Raw genomic sequence first — 16536 nt, 5'->3', positions numbered from 1 at the left:
CCTCCCTTCCCCCCCCCCCCCCCCCCCCCCGTGCCTTTTCTTTTTTCCAATTTGATTGACACATACAAAGAATAAAAGAAATTGTAGCTGTAAGATTCTAATTCTCCTTCGTACAGCAGCATAAAAGAGGAAGGTATGAGCAGTTCTCTTTCTTGAAAACCTGGGAAATTTTGGCACATTTTTTTGATTATTTCACTTGCATGAATATTGGTGGACTCTTGCAGGAATGGAAAATCATGATAACGTTCTACAGAAGCATGTTATTTTCTTCGATCGGAACAAAGATGGGACCATTTATCCCTCAGAAACTTTTCGAGGTTTTTATTATTAACTTTCTGTAGTGAAAATTTTCTTTGTTTCTATGATTTTCATTTGGGTTTGCTTATCTTATTTCTTATTTGATCTTTTTTGGGTGGTTGATTTTCCAGGTTTCCGAGCAATTGGCTGTGGGATCTTATTGTCAAGCGCCGCCGCAGTTTTCATTAACGTTGGACTTAGTCGCAAAACAAGACCTGTAATCCCCTTTTCCCTCTTTAAAAATATGTAATTTTTCCATTGGTGATTCATTTTAACTTTATTTTCTAATTACTTAATTGTTTTTTCTTCTATAACTTTCATTTATATATATTCATTTAGTTTGACAATTTTCTTTCATATTACTTCGTAATATATTTGCATGACATAGAATGCCAATTAGTAGAAATAACGGTAACTAAATTATCAGGATTGGCGTCAAATTGGTATTGAAGGAGTAATTAATTAAACTAATGATTGCATACTTCTTTGCATAGTAGAATTTCTATTCTTGTTTTTCTCTTTATTTACACGATTTCGTACATTTTAAAACCGATCTATTATTTTGTAAAGAAAACTCATGGGATAGTTTTCTACACATACATGAGTAGATATCAAATTTTATTTTTACTTTAATCATATGGTTAGTTTGTTATAAATGGAGGGTTTTTGGATGGGTTCATGGTGGGTAGGGATAGCAAGCAGGCTCGTCGGCTCAGTATCGAAAATGCCCGAACCAACCCAGCAGGAGGCTTGAGCCAAACCCCCTTTTAGGATGCCGTGCAGAGCCCGAGCCGGCATGTGTATCTTGCCGACTTGGGCTCACAGGCCTCTGAAAAAGAAAAAATAGTTTAAAGGCAGCAACACGCTGCAGCCTAAAAATAGGCAGTACTCGACTGCCTTTAAGAAAAAAAGGAGCTCGGCCTAGCTCGGCTCAGTAATGCTCGAGCCGAAAGTTTGGGCCGAGCCTAGATTTTTGCTTGGCTAGGACTCGTAAAAAAGTTCGGACCATTTTACTCGAGGCGAGCCCGAGCCTCGAGTTTCAACTCGACTCGTTAACACCACTAGTGGTGGGGGAGGGGGTTGATGTAGTCCAACATGATAATATCACTCTTCATTAGGCGGCTATTGTCCATTGCATATCAATATTCATTAGGCCTTCGGATTAGTATGCCTTTTGAGAAACCGGCTAGATTCTTCATTTCTATGCATTTTTTTGGTATCCTGTTTTCCAATGATATCTAGGGCCCCGTTTGGCGGGGCTTCTGTTATTTATTTTGCATTTTGTAGAATAACTTCTTGAAGAAGTGCATTTTGTGAATGAGTTGGCCTCCACCCCTTTTGGTGCGATTCTTACAAAATTTAAACTTCCTGTGTATAGTTTAGCATCTTACTATGATAATTCTTTCCTATGATAATATGAGCTCAATATTTGTTCATTCTTTTCTCTTGTCGGTTATACACGTAAATTGGTTTAGCCCCCGTTTGATCCCCATTAAATTAAATTACATTACATTCAATTTTTCTCTCTCCTATTTTCAACCACACAATCTTCCATAAAATAATATTATACGTAAATCGAAAATTTTTCATTCTTTTTCGACCACTCATTTTTCTAAAAAATACTATTCTCCCATTTTCATTTTCAGGTAATGGGGTTCAAACGGGGGCTAATATTATCTTTTCTATTATTTTAATTAGTAGAAATAAAAAATAAGACTGTTGTGTTTTGTTATGCTGAATGCAGGGGAAATCTTTTTCTCTGCGATTCCCAATTGAGGTAAAAAATATCCAAATGGCCAAGCATGGTAGTGATTCAGGTGTATATGACAAAGAAGGAAGGTACGTGTGATTCTCGTTTACTTTGAGAAATTAAGACTCGATAATCATGAAATAAGTTGGATTGATATGTTTTGAAATTCAAATCTTTCCGACCCCTTATCTCAGAAGAGTTGGATTGATATGTAGCGATTTCAATACCAAAATTAATCAAAATTACTGGACAAGAATTGGAATAGATGTCTAATAAAGATTGTTGTGTTCTTAGCTAAACAATGAAGTTTCTTTCATCGTGTTTATTAGGCGTCTTATTACTATTAACTACTATCCATTTTTGAAGGTTTGTTGCATCGAAATTTGAGGAGATTTTTGCCAAGCACGCGCACACTCATCCAAATGCCTTGACATCAAATGAATTGAAATCATTCATGAAGTCGAACAGGGAAAAAAAGGACTACGGTGGATGGTACATTTTGTGATTCAGAATCTCCTTCCTCCATTTTCTTCCTGGTTTTCTAGCTTATGTTAATTCTGTAAAACATTGGAAATGAATTGCAGGCTGGCAGGCTATGTAGAGTGGAAAATCTTATACTCACTTTGCAAGGACAAAAATGGATTGTTGCAGAAAGATACCATCAGAGCTGCATTTGATGGAAGCCTATTCGAGCGAATGGAAAAGGAGAAAGCATCTAAGAAGCAGGCGAATCGACCAAAATCGACAATATAAACCATTAACTATCGTACCATGAATAATATACTAAACAAGAAGCAGTCGTGATCTCTTTATTTTTTTCCAGTGTTCTTATGATGTGTGAAGAATGTATAAGAATATGTATACATGGATGTTGGATAGTGTTTCATTAAAAAAAGTTGTAATTCCCTCGACTAGTGCTTGAATAACTTGTAATTTAAAATCCCTTCAAGTAATCCAATGCACTCCAATAGTATAAAACTACACAATACAAATGCTCATAAGAAATTTTGAGATTGAAAGTTTGTTTTCAAACTCCTTATTTTAGTATTATTCGCATCCAAATTTTCTTTCCCCATTATATGATATGTTCTCCTGCATTAATTTTACAAGAAAATTATTTACAGCAAAAATTACTCTTTCGATCGTTCACAACATAAAGACATTTTTTTCTCTCTTAGAATTGATTTTATTAATGCACTTGATACCAATGGATCTTAGGAAGTCCACAAAATCGACCACTCCAGTGGCAAAAACTTAGAACATCGCCACCTGATGGGATACTCTTCTTACTACGTAAATGTAAGAATTGATGTCACGCATTCACTGTTCTAAGAACTTGTTTATATCCAACACCGTACATGAAATTTCTAGCCTAGGCGAACTTTAAAAAGGGAAAATTTCATAAATAAACTAGTTTAAAAATACAATTTCCAAATTTCTAAAATCTATAATATATTAAAGTATCACATGGGAAAATAATTTTTTGAACGATTTTAATTCCCATACAATTCAATTATTTCAATAATGCATTGCTTTTCGTTTTTCAATATGTAATAAATACTACATAAAAGTGGTGTTTATGAAATTCGTGTTATTAATTCTCAATTAATTAATATTCATACTAATCTAGATTCAATGAATTTTTACTTGATGAATTTTTAATTATATTAATCTAGAGTTATTATAGATAAATTTATTCATGTTCATGTATCTAGAAATTTTAATTGATATTTTAATTTATGTATTAATAATTAATTTTTATGTATCAAATGTAATACAAAAAGATTGCTCATTTATAGTATTTCATCATTACAAAAACTTTGAATTACAGAAATTGAGTTTTGATAGTATAATTTGAGTACAATTTTCTTCTCTTAAATTTTTATGTTAAATTTTATTTTCTTTAATTCGTCCGAGACTCATCAAATCCTCCAACAAATTGGTTCCATATATTACTTTTACATCATTTATAAAATATTTAATTTAAATAATGTGCAATACACGTTCAACTTTGACTAGTACTTTAAAAAATTAGGTGGTATATGACTGTGACTTGTTCTTATAAATTATTATGACAAATAGATTGCGTGATTGTATGAAATGCATGAACATGTATGCAATAGACATTGAATGTTGCAAAATGATATATTAACAACGGGTAAACGAAAGTTGCCAAAGTTTAGATACTTTAACAATGCGCACAAAACGTTACAAAGTAGCTACACATTAATTTCTTTCAATAACGATCAATACCCGTTGTTAAATCTACAAAATATATAAATTCTTTTGCAATAGACAATGAACATTGTAAAATGATTATTTTTTTTAACAAATGGAAAACAGACATTGCAAACTATAGAAGTTTTAATAACGCACACAGAACGTCACAAGATACGCTACATAATAACTTTTTTAAGAAACCGTTGTTGACCACTGTTAAATCTTTGAAAAAATATATATATTTTTATAAAAAATTGTGAACATTGCAAAAGGATATGTTACAACATGCATTAAAAGAACATTATCAAATCTCAATTGAGTTACCCAACACTAGCATATATTTACTAATTATTGTGATAAACCATTTTTAGTAACACAGAATCAATGAATGTTATTGTTTACATGTTGAGAAAGATTATTTTTATTGTGGTGATATCCAACTGTGTAATAATTACTCATTGTAGTTCAATAGTTAACTCTCTAGGTTGCTCTTGTACATGTCACGTTGCGTATCTATTTGTTATCCTCCATGTAATTACTCTTACATCAATTGAAAAAAATTCTCCCGCAAGTTGGCAAAGAAATTTATAGATTCATACAAAAACAGTTTCTCTTTCTTTTCTAGTCGGAGATCTGAAATTTGAGATATCACCATCAACCTCAATTAGAATTTAAAAGCAATATGGCTTAAGTATGCTGTTAATATTGAAAACTGATCATAAATTTGACAGCCAGAGAACTATTATATAAATTTTGTAAACTCCTAAGTACCAAATAAGGTATTATAAAACTAAATGAATAATTTTTCTATAGAGATAAGGTGATTTTGATTGTGAAATATGAAACAAAATTGAAACAATCTTGTATAAAAGACACTAAATAAATGCAATATTAACTGGAAAAAAAAATGTCGTAGAATTGGGGATTGTGAAAAGGTGATAATAGAGTAGTTAAAAACAGAGAAAAAAAGATTAGAAACGTTGATTGTTAAGAGTTAAATATCGTTAATAATAAAAAGTGAAACCCATCTACATTTTATCCCTACATTTTATCGTTGCTGTTCGAGAAATATTTCTTTCAATTTAAATTACCGCAATTGTACGGGTCGTGACAAGTAATAAAATGGACTTTAGAAGTCCGAGTATCGTCCCACAGAGAAAGAGTAGTTCAATTTTACTTATTTTAGCCTTAAACGAAACTAATTGAGTTAAAATGAATTTTGGAATCAAAAACCCTAATTTTGGGAGAAATCCCCAAATTGAAAAACCCTAATTTCAAATCAAACCCTAATTACTTAAATTCACTTAACTAATGACTCAATTACGAAATGTTATGAAAAATAAATGAAAACCTATGTAAAACGAATCCACTAGGATCACGAATCCCCAAATAATTACTGATTAAACCCTAATTTCACAATTTTGATAATTCAATAAGAATTTGATAAATCAATACTCCTAAATCTATTCAATACTCTCTCTCGAGATGTATTGAACCTATTCTCATAAATCATCAGCCTATATCTCTATGACGGATGCAATTTTACAAGAACGCATATAATTTTTTGGTAAGCAATTAAAGATTTATATAGGGCATAGGGGTATATTTCTATCCCCTATCGGACCCTATGATAAATTATATATGTCGAGTCTAATCTAATTTTCTCAAATTCAGAATTAAACCACCAAGTTCGCACAAATCAAGTGCACATTAATTGTGGAAATAAATAAACCAATATAATCCATTCAAATATCCCATCAAACTAATAATTCAAAAATCATGAAATAGCAAGTTTAATAATAATTACATGGTTCATCGATCACCTAGTTGCAAAAAAATCTAGCCTATCATGATAAAAATAACGAAATCTAACAAAATATGAATAAAATACATCACCGGGTTATCAAAGATTGAAGAAATCTTGTAAATCTCGCATCAATTCTTTTTCTTGCCCTCAATTCCACTCCGAGATGAATGTTTTAGCCTCCCAAGTCGTTCGTGCGGCTTCTGGACGTCTTGTTGCTATTTAAACCTGTCCAAATTAGGTTACCAAAGGAGTTGCAATCATATAATTAAGGAAACTGCAAAATTCGGGAAAAAATTATACCTATGCAACCGCATAGGCATAACCTATGTGACCGCATAGGTTTAAGAAGAACGCCATTTTTAATCCCTGGAGGTTCACTCGCGGTCGCATAGGTTTTATACTAAGCGACCGCATAGTAGAGCTACTTTCTTGTTTGAATCATTTTGGTCCGCAAGTTTCATTCCTTCACTCCTTGACCTCCTCTCTTGTTCCTAATTGCTCCAATATTCCCTTATAACTTCCAATTGGTGCTTGGTTTGATCAATTTCTTGATGTGTTCATCGGGTCAACTTTCAGATAATTGCAATTTGGTCCCTGAATTCTCATTTTGCTCCAATTTGGTCCTTTTTCGGCTCTTTTCTCCTGAATTCCACTATTTCCATAAAATTTCCTACATTGCATGAATTTGACAAAGTTAAATAACAATTCAATCATTTTACTTGTATTTAAGTCATGTTTGTGATGTAAATAAGTGTGTAAAAACACACTTATCAAACCCCCCAAACTTGAACTATTGTTTGTCCTCAAACAAGATAGTGATATAATTCTGAACAAACATGGCTAAACACCTTGCCTTGGCTCAGGATTGGACTAAGTAATTGATTTTATGAAAATTTATCAGTGCAAGATGACATCAACCTTCACCTGTTAAGTGCATACTTGACTTGTATATGTGTGGATTCATGCTGACATATCAAGTTCATGATGAGTTTGAGTCCCGACCCCAAGTGGTCAAATGTCTCCTCACTCGCTCGAGAGATACATAACCCCCCAAACTTATTCTTTTCACTCAATTATCCCGGGGTTGTGTTTAAAAATTATGAGTTTACCTAGCTTTAGTTCTCACCCTCTCGTAGTTTGGATTAATTTCACTATCACAAGTTCACACGTCAACAAGTGAAGGCTCTCCTAGTTTTGATTGCTTCGACACTCAAAACTAAACTAGGTTACTTGCCTCGTCTCAAAGGTATAGTTTCTTCCACCAATTGTCCAAGGGCTTTTCTTCTTGTTATTGTCTCTTTTTGTTTTTCTCACTTTTTTTTCTTATCATCTTCTCATTTGCTTTCTATATAAGCCATGTAACGAGCTTTAGGCCGGTGACTCCCAAACCAGTTGGTTTTAGGGCACCAGGTTTTAGACCCTTGCAGACTTATTCACTCGAGTTATAAAGGCTCGATCATATGACTTTTTATTAACTTCTTTACTTCATGCTTTCTATATGACCCATGTATCGAACTTTAGGCCGGTGATTCCCAGATCAGTTGACCTTAGGGCACCAGATTTTGAAATATCCTTACAGGCTTACTTGCTCGAGTCATAAAGGCTGAAAAAGAAGTGTCTTATTCTCACAAATTAAGTTCATGCCCTATTTTTTTAGACATCTGGTATCCAAAACTAACCCTCAATTTAAGATTTTCACCTACTCTTCATCCCACTGGTCTAGGCAATCCACACAATAACTCATGCACGGAGCCTCACTCATTTCAATGTTCTCCTGTAATAGCTCAACTATCACCAAACTGTCTTAAGGTATTTTACGGGTTAATTCAATAGAGGGTTATAACTATCTCTCTACTTTATGCTCAAAACCCCAATCACTTACCTAACATGTCAAGCATGAATGACGTACATAAAGAATGTCAAGTATTGCATCAACAAGTATAAGTTAGCCTAATTAACACCGATCCCAAAGTTCTGAAATGTACCAATCCAATAGTAACATCATCGCCGGCAAGGAGATTAAGCTCACACAAGCATACATAAGCATAATTAATATTCACTCACAAGCATGTCTGATGCAGCAATTAGTCAAAATAAATCTAGCTTGTGGAAATGCAATTAGTTACATGCCGAATGTCTTAATCAAATTATGCCACCATCCCCCAAACTTATACAAGACATTGTCCACAATGTGAAAAATAAGTTTAGAAGGCAGAATTTAAGGAAAATGAGTACAAATGAGGCAAACGATACTCCCCTGATCAAAACGGGGGCTGCGATGGGAAGCTAGATCTTGTAGTACCATCAGTTGGAGGTGGAGGTAGGCGCGCTAAGATCTCTCTCATCAGTGCTGACTGCTGTGTCATTTCATCGTGGAGTCCCTCAACACGTGGACCCAAACGCTCCCAAGTTTCATTTACCCTCATCTGGATGCCATCCACCCTGCCCACATACACACTGAGTGACCGTTCATAGTGTCCATCTCCCTCCTAGCTGCCTGGGCATCCTGGCGAGTAGCACGTGACATATCAGTGGAAATGCAGATGTCACGGTGGGCTGTATGTATCTCAGTCGTCAAAGTCCCCATAGCCTGCTGGAGACTCTGCACGTCTCGACTGGTCCCCGTGGTGGTGGTGAAAATCTAGCGCCACAACTGTGCATTTAACTCAGCCTGTGATGGAGGAGCTTGAGGCATCTCTTGCTCTGCTTGCTCGTGACCTTGCTCTTCCTGCTGTCTGCGCCTTTCAATTTCTTGCTTCTCCCAGTGCTTTAACCTGGCTTTGTCTTGGGCCTCCAAAGTATTGCGCTTTATGGTGGGGCTGGGTTTGGCAGCCACTTCCCCAGATACAATGTTTATACCAGCAGCTATGCAAATTCCTTCACTCCTTGACCTCCTCTCTTGTTCCTAATTGCTCCAATGTTCCCTTATAACTTCCAATTGGTGCTTGGTTTGATCAATTGCTTGATGTGTTCATCGGGTCAACTTTTAGATAATTGCAATTTGGTCCCTGAATTCTCATTTTGCTCCAATTTGGTCCTTTTTCGGCTCTTTTCTCCTGAATTCCACTATTTCCATAAAATTTCCTACATTGCATGAATTTGACAAAGTTAAATAACAATTCAATCATTTTACTTGTATTTAATTCATGTTTGTGATGTAAATAAGTGTGCAAAAACACACTTATCAGTTGCTATAGATTTATTTCCACTAATCGTTTCATTTTTTTTGAATGATAATTGTTACTTCAAACTATTCTATGTTAACGATTATTTGGCATGAAACAAAGATCAGAAAGGAAGTATATATATATTTTCAAGAGATGAAACTCTGTATTGTTAGACAACACTATGTTAATTTTAAAAATACAGAATGGGCGAGAAATATGAAGATACATTGTCTCCGTTATTGTTAATTACAAATTTGGTTAGTAAATAATTTTTTTATGGCTACCATTTTTCCTCTATACTTATCCGATTCTTCTTATTGTAAATTGTAAATTTCAAGACAGAATACGGTAAAAGTGAATTACAACAGATGAAACCGTAAACTTCGCAAATTATTCTGAATTAATCTGCATAACTTTTAGACAGAGCCCACGAAGCCCCCCCCCCTTAAAGTCACTTTTGGAGCAGTGTGAACTGGGCTCTTTCCTTTCATAATCCCCTTCATATGAATACTAAACGTTACAACCCCCCCAAGTCACTTTTGGAGCAGTGTAAACTTGGCTCTTTCCTTTCATAATTCCCTTCATATGAATACTAAACGTTACAATTAACTTGCATCGTCTCTCTCTCTCTCACTCTCACTCTCACTCTCACTCTCACTCTCACTCTCACATACACTAGAGAAAATGAAGTCGCTTGCTGATGAAGCTCTTTCTTTCTCTTCTATTTTGTGTTATCTCCTAACATCCTCCTTCTTCTTTCCACACCCTTCCTATTCCGCTTTAGAATCCCTCGTGTTAAAATACATCATCACACGTCCATTGCTGAATTCAAACTCACGTGTTTATCACAAAATCTGGTTGTTGCTAATGTGCACCTGAGTGCTATGCAAATTTGTTATAACTGTATTTATTCTTTTGTGCCTTGCACGTGTAATCTGTTTCTCTCCATTTCTTGCTCACCACTCCAAAGTGATTATAAATATTGTATCATACTCTTTGTAATTCATTCAGTGAGTGAAAATACTATCATACCTATTATTCTCACTACAGCTATATATTCAATTTCTACTTGGTATCAGAGCATATGGTTAACACCGGATCCAGTGAGAATACACATTCGGCCCAACCATCCTCAAGCACACTGATGCCTTCGATGATGGGAGGAAATCAGTTGCCTTCATTTGGGATAAGTCTCACTCAAGTTCCACTAGTGAAGCTTGACAGGAACAACTTTCAACTATAGAAGAACATGGTGATGCCCATCATCAAGGGGCACAATCTGGAGGGACTCATCACAGGAACGAAATCCTGTCCACCAGAATTTTTGGCTACTCAAACTACAGGAACTACTGGTATCACTGTCGAAATGACACCGAATAATGAGTATGCAAAATGGATGTCTACTGATCAACTACTGATGGGTTGGCTTTATTCATCAATGACTGCTGAGATTGCCATGAGAGTGATGGGAGCTATAAACTCTTGCAACCTCTAGAATGCTGTCCAGGAAAGTTTTGGAGTAATGAACAAGTCTAGAGTTAATTTTCTCATTAGTGAACTTCAAAGGACCAGAAAGGGCTCAATGAGCATTGATCAGTACCTGAACACAATCAAACAATTAGCAGATAACCTTGAAATTGTTGGAAAAAGCATCCCTCACAATGATCTTGTTACACAAGTGCTGGCTGGACTAGATGAAGAATACACACCTATAGTGGTTCAAATCAATAGCAGAGAGTTCATCTCTTGGATTGAGTTGCAGTCTGAGCTAATGACTTTTAAGAGTCGAATTGAGCATCTTAATGCTCTAAAAACTGACCTAGCTTCTGTTAACTTGAGTCACACCACAGTACATTTTGGGCATAGATAGAGGCAGATCCAACTACGGAGGAAGAAGCTACTACAATAGAGGAGGAAGAAGCAGAGGCAGAACTAGTAGACAAACCAAGAACAAAGGACCATGTCAAATCTGTAGCCTGAGCAATCATTCTGCAGAAAGATGTTTCAATTGGTATGATGAAAGATATATGGGGACAAGGCCTAAACAGAACTATCAGAATAATTCCTCAAAACCAGCAGCTCTTATAGCTTCATCAAGCACACTCTTGGATCCTGCTTGTTGTGCTAACTCAGGAGCCAATCACCATGTCACTGCTGAGAAGAAGAACCTAGCTGAGGCACATGAGTATGGTGGTAAGGAAACCCTTGCTGTAGGTAACGGTAATAAACTTACTATCTCTCATACTGGTAAAAATCAATTGAATGCACTCAATGACAGATCACTGGCCCTTAATAATGTTTTACTGGTACCATCAATCAAGAAAAAATTGATAAGTGTATCTAAGTTAACATCTGACAATGATGTATTTATGGAGTTTCACTCTGATTTCTGTGTTATTAAGGACAAGCAAACGAAGGAGGTGTTGCTGGAAGGAAAGCTTAAGGATGGGTTATATCAAGTTGAGCATCCAGACTAAACCAAAAGGACCAAAAGAATGTTCTATCAGGAGTCAACCTATCCAAATAAATTGAACCCCACAACATTTGTTGTCAAAACCAAAGTATCTAAAAATACCACTGAATATGAGTCTAGATTAAAACAATGGCATATGAGACTTGGTCATCCCACAACCTCTGTGATGTCACAAGTGCTCAAAACTTGTAATGAGAAGTTCAATGCTAATGAAATTCTTCAATTTTGTGATGCTTGCCAACTTGGTAAATCACACTCCTTGCCATTCAAAATATTTGCTTCACATACACTGGCCCCACTGGATTTAATTCACACGGACGTATGGGGTCCTGCACCTATCAGCTCCACATCTGGTTTCAAGTAATATATTATCTTCATTGATGACTATAGTAGGTATACATGGATCTACCCCATGAAAATTAAATCTGAGGCACTAAATTTGTTCATTCAATTCAAAACTCTTGTTGAAAACAAATTTGATAGAAAGATTAAAACTCTCCAATCTGACTAGGGAGGTGAGTTTAGAGCCTTCAGTGAGTTTGCTCTAAAATCTGGTATTGATATTCGTCTCTCTTGTCCTTACACCTCAGCCCAAAATGGTAGAGCCGAGAGAAAACACAGACACATAACAGAAACTGGTTTAACTCTTCTTGCTCAAGCAAGTATGCCCTTGCACTATTGGTGGAAATCTTTTCACACGGCCACTTATATTAACAACAGATTACCTACATCAGTCCTCAACATGAAAGCACCTTATCAAATTCTAAACAAAGAACAAATTGAATATAAGTCACTAAATGTTTTCGGCTGTACTTGTTTTACTTGTCTCAGGCCATATCAAAACCACAAATTTAGCTTTCACTCCACAAAGTGTGTGTTTCTTGGTTTTAGTAATTCTCATAAAGGCTTCAAATGTCTCAGTCCAACAGGAAGAATATATACTCCAGGCACGTAGTTTTCAATGAAAATGAATTTCCCTTTCAGTTTGACTTCCTCAATAACAAAACTGAGTTATAAAAGTCTGAAACCATCATCCATTATCTGCCCTTTCACACACCTCTAAATAACAGTCCAACCTGCTCAACTGATGAAGCTCCTATTGATGCAACTCCAACAGCAACATCTTCTGAGTTTGATCAACCAGAAATATGTGAAAATGTGATGATCTTTGAGGAGAATGAGAATGAAAACACAGAGATTTATGTTGAAGGTGCACAGATGGAAGGATAAGAGGAAACTGTAAATCTTCAGTTAGAACAAACTGAAGTAGGTAATGAGCAAAACTCCAGTATGGCAGATCAGGTAAATCAAGTTATAGAACATCCTATGATCACCAAAGGCAAAGCCGGTATTTTTAAACCAAAGGTGTACTCAACTCAGTGCCAACAGTATAGCAGGAAACAAAGTGAACTAGAACCTAACAATGTAGCTGAAGCCTTGATAAACAAAGATTGGAGAGAAGCAATGAAAGATGAGTACAATGCACCGATGAGAAATGAAACTTGGGAACTAGTACCTCATGTGATCAGTCAAAAGGTAATAGGAAACAAGTGGGTTTTCAGACTCAAACGAGATGCTGATGGAAGGATATTAAAGCACAAAGCAAGACTTGTTGCCAAGGGGTTCTTGTAGACACCAGGAATAGATTATCATGAAACCTTCAGCCCAGTCATAAAGGCTTCTACTCTGAGGATTATTCTTACCCTTGCAGTCTCAAAGAGCTGGAGACAAATAGACATCAACAATGCCTTCCTAAATGGGAAACTAACTGAGAAAGTTTATATGAGGCAGCCAGAGGGTTTTATTGACAAAGCAAACCCCACCTTTGTTTGCAAATTGAAGAGGGCTCTTTATGGACTCAAACAAGCACCTAGGGCGTGGTATGAAAAACTGAAGGAAACTCTTCTTGATTGGAACTTTCTCAAGTCAAAGGTAGATAGTTCATTATTCTTTTACATGAATCAAAATCATGTAATTTTTGCCTTAGTATATGTTGATGATATAGTGGTCACAGGAAATGATCAGAAGGTGTTGCAGCGCTTTATTGATAAGTTGAATACACAATTTACACTAAAAGATATGGGAAAACTGCATCATTTCTTAGGAATTGAGGTAAAAAGAGATGAATTGGGCATGTATCTCACTCAGACCAATTATACAAGGAACCTGCTAAGAAGATTCAATTTTGAACATCTCAAACCTTGCTCAATGCCTATGACAGCAGGCAAGATTATTTCTAAAACTGAAGGTGAAAAGATGTCTGATCCTTCATTGTACAGAAGTGCAATTGGTGGACTTCAATACTTAGCACACACACGGCCCGACATAACCTTTGCTGTGAATAAGATGAGTCAATTTTTGCAAACACCTTCAAATGTTCATTGGATAGCAGCTAAGAGAATCTTCAGATATCTAAAAGGGACTATTGAGCAGGGATTATGGATTCAAAGAAATGACAAAATATGCATCACTATTTTGCTGATGCAAATTGGGAATCATGCCATGATGATAGGAGGTCAACAGCCGGTTATTGTATATATTTAAGCGATACATTGGTGGCTTGGTCTTCAAAGAAACAACATGTTGTGGCTAGGTCCAGCATAGAATCAAAGTATAGAGCCTTAGCACAAGTAGCTGTTGAGATAACTTGGATTGAATCACTACTTAAAGAAATCAATTTGCACTCAGTCTCACCTCTTGTACTTTGGTGTGATAATCTTGGTGCTAGTGCCTTGGCTTCAAATCCCGTTTATCATGCTCGAACTAAGCATATTGAGTTGGATATACACTTTGTTAGAGATAAGGTTCTTGAAGGCAAACTAAGGATTCAATATGTTCCATCATCAGATCAGATTACAGACCTGTTAACCAAACCCCTCTCACAAACTAGATTCCTTCTTCTTAAGGACAAGCTTGGAGTCAAAGAATGAACTCCAGCTTGAGAGAGGATGTTAAAATGCATCATCACACGTCCATTGCTAAATTCAAACTCACGTGTTTATCACAAAATCTAGTTGTTGCTAATGTGCACCTGGGTGCTATGCAAATTTGTTATAAATGTATTTATTCTTTTGTGCCTTGCACGTGTAATCTGTTTCTCTCCATTTCTTGCTCACCACTCCAAAGTGGCTATAAATATTGTATCATACTCTTTGTAATTCATTCAATGAGTGAAAATACAATCATACCTATTATTCTCACTACTGCTATATATTCAATTTCTACTCCTCGTATACGCTGGCTGTACTCAGTTTAAGTACAACGAGGGCTCACCCTACGAAACAAATCTCAATTCAGTCTTAAGCTCTATAGCTAACTCAGCCTCCCTCTCCAACTCAACAACTTCAAGATTTCCCTCCCGGGCTCCACCAACAGCGACATCGTCTATGGCCTATTCCAGTGCCGAGGCGACCTCACCAGCTCGGACTGCCACAAGTGTGTAACATATGCAGTGAGTCGGCTCGGAAAAATCTGCATCAACACTTCCGGTGGAGCTTTGCAGTTGGAAGGGTGTTTCGTGAAGTATGATAACGTATCCTTTTTGGGTGCAGTAGATAAAACCCTGGTGTTGAAGAAATGTGGGCCGTCGTCTGGGTACGATTCGGACTTCTTGACTCGGAGAGATGCTGTTCAGGCGTATCTGACGGGAGCCGGGCAGTACTTTCGGGTCGGTGGGTCAGGGAAAGTGCAAGGTATGGCACAGTGCATACAGGACTTGAGTATGTGCCAATGCTAGGATTGTTTATCAGAGGCAATCCTACAGCTTAAAAACGAGTGTGGATCTTCATCTTGGGGTGATATGTTCTTGGCCAAGTGCTACGCGCGGTATTCAGAACGTGGGGTCTCTTCCAACGGTGATAACCAGTTTCGCCGCCGTGGCTGGTGGTTTATGATTTGTGGTTTTATATTTTCTTTATAATTCATGTCATTTTATGTTAATCAGTAAAAATTTGATGAAGTAACGTTTTATTGTTCAATAACTTCTCTATAAAGGTTTCCTCATGTCATGTTTTATGCGAGGAAAATTTGGTACAGATTTTGTTGAGACAAAAACACAGAATATGATTACATATTTATAGAAAGAACAAACAGGAAATTAACAATCACGTCGGGTGCTAAATACTACTCATAAGTTTACATAGTATAATTATAAAGTGACACGTGTAATCTCCTGCCTACAGTGGGTATGATAAACTCTGTCTATCGTTGATGTGGCACGCTTTTTTGACAAATGAAAAAAAATTGACCTGTCAACATGGTAATGCTATATTAATAGGTGGGCAATATAACTCCTATCGATTGTGAACAGGAGATCAAATTCATTTAACAGAAAAAGTTTTTGGACATATATAATATGGCAATTGACCAGAAAGAGGAAAGGGAAAGGTTCAAGTTTGGCGAAGGAAGTGTCCGTCTTTCGACTTTGGTCACAATAAAAGATGAGGATAAAATTGATATGGTCGGCTCTTGATTTCAATTTCAAATTTCAAAAGTCCATACTTAATTAGTTTGAAATTCTGTTGAATTATATTTGGCTGCAGAAAAGTGAAGGAAGATGATACACTCAATAGGGATTAATGAGGTTTGTTCATATAATAACTCTTAGAAAAGGTTTTCTTTGGATTCCCCTTTGCTTTTCCTCAGTTTCAAATCTCTATCTTCGATCTCACGTAAAAACCCAAAAAGGTAATCAAGATAGGGAATATGGATGGATATGCACATAACTCAAAAAAGGGAAATGAAATTCAAGAACAAATATTCCTCACGCACCAATTCATACCTACTTTTAGCTTGTCGACTTTATGCTTTTCTAAATAGAGTG

The 16536-nt window shown here is 36.1% G+C and overlaps 1 protein-coding gene and 1 pseudogene across 2 annotated transcripts; both read left to right on the top strand.

Moving 5' to 3' along the window:
- The first annotated feature begins 19 nt into the window (after window positions 1–19).
- On the top strand, window positions 20–3039 carry LOC111399100 (probable peroxygenase 4). 2 transcript variants are annotated; one of them, XM_023026338.1, is made up of 6 exons: window positions 20–133; window positions 225–317; window positions 429–514; window positions 2042–2136; window positions 2414–2539; window positions 2632–3039. In XM_023026338.1, exons 2-6 carry the CDS (start codon window positions 227–229, stop codon window positions 2798–2800), a joined length of 567 nt encoding a protein of 188 aa, XP_022882106.1. In that variant the 5' UTR covers window positions 20–133; window positions 225–226; the 3' UTR covers window positions 2801–3039. The 2 variants fall into 2 exon arrangements, with proteins under 2 accessions (XP_022882106.1, XP_022882107.1); XM_023026339.1 differs by lacking the exon at window positions 20–133 and having other exon boundaries at window positions 148–317.
- Window positions 3040–14640: 11601 nt separating this feature from the next.
- Window positions 14641–15633, top strand: LOC111398402 (annotated as a pseudogene).
- Window positions 15634–16536: the final 903 nt, after the last annotated feature.

Source organism: Olea europaea, chromosome 8 (assembly GCF_002742605.1).
Source record: "Olea europaea var. sylvestris chromosome 8, O_europaea_v1, whole genome shotgun sequence".
Taxonomy (NCBI): domain Eukaryota; kingdom Viridiplantae; phylum Streptophyta; class Magnoliopsida; order Lamiales; family Oleaceae; genus Olea; species Olea europaea.
This window is presented reverse-complemented; position numbering and strand designations above follow the sequence as displayed.

Coding starts and splice junctions, on each gene's coding strand:
- LOC111399100 (XM_023026338.1), top strand. CDS start 227: ATGGAAAATCATGATAACGTTCTACAGAAGCATGTTATTTTCTTCGAT. Junction 2,137..2,413: donor GTATATGACAAAGAAGGAAG/GTACGTGTGATT, acceptor CCATTTTTGAAG/GTTTGTTGCATCGAAATTTG. Junction 2,540..2,631: donor AAAAAGGACTACGGTGGATG/GTACATTTTGTG, acceptor AATGAATTGCAG/GCTGGCAGGCTATGTAGAGT.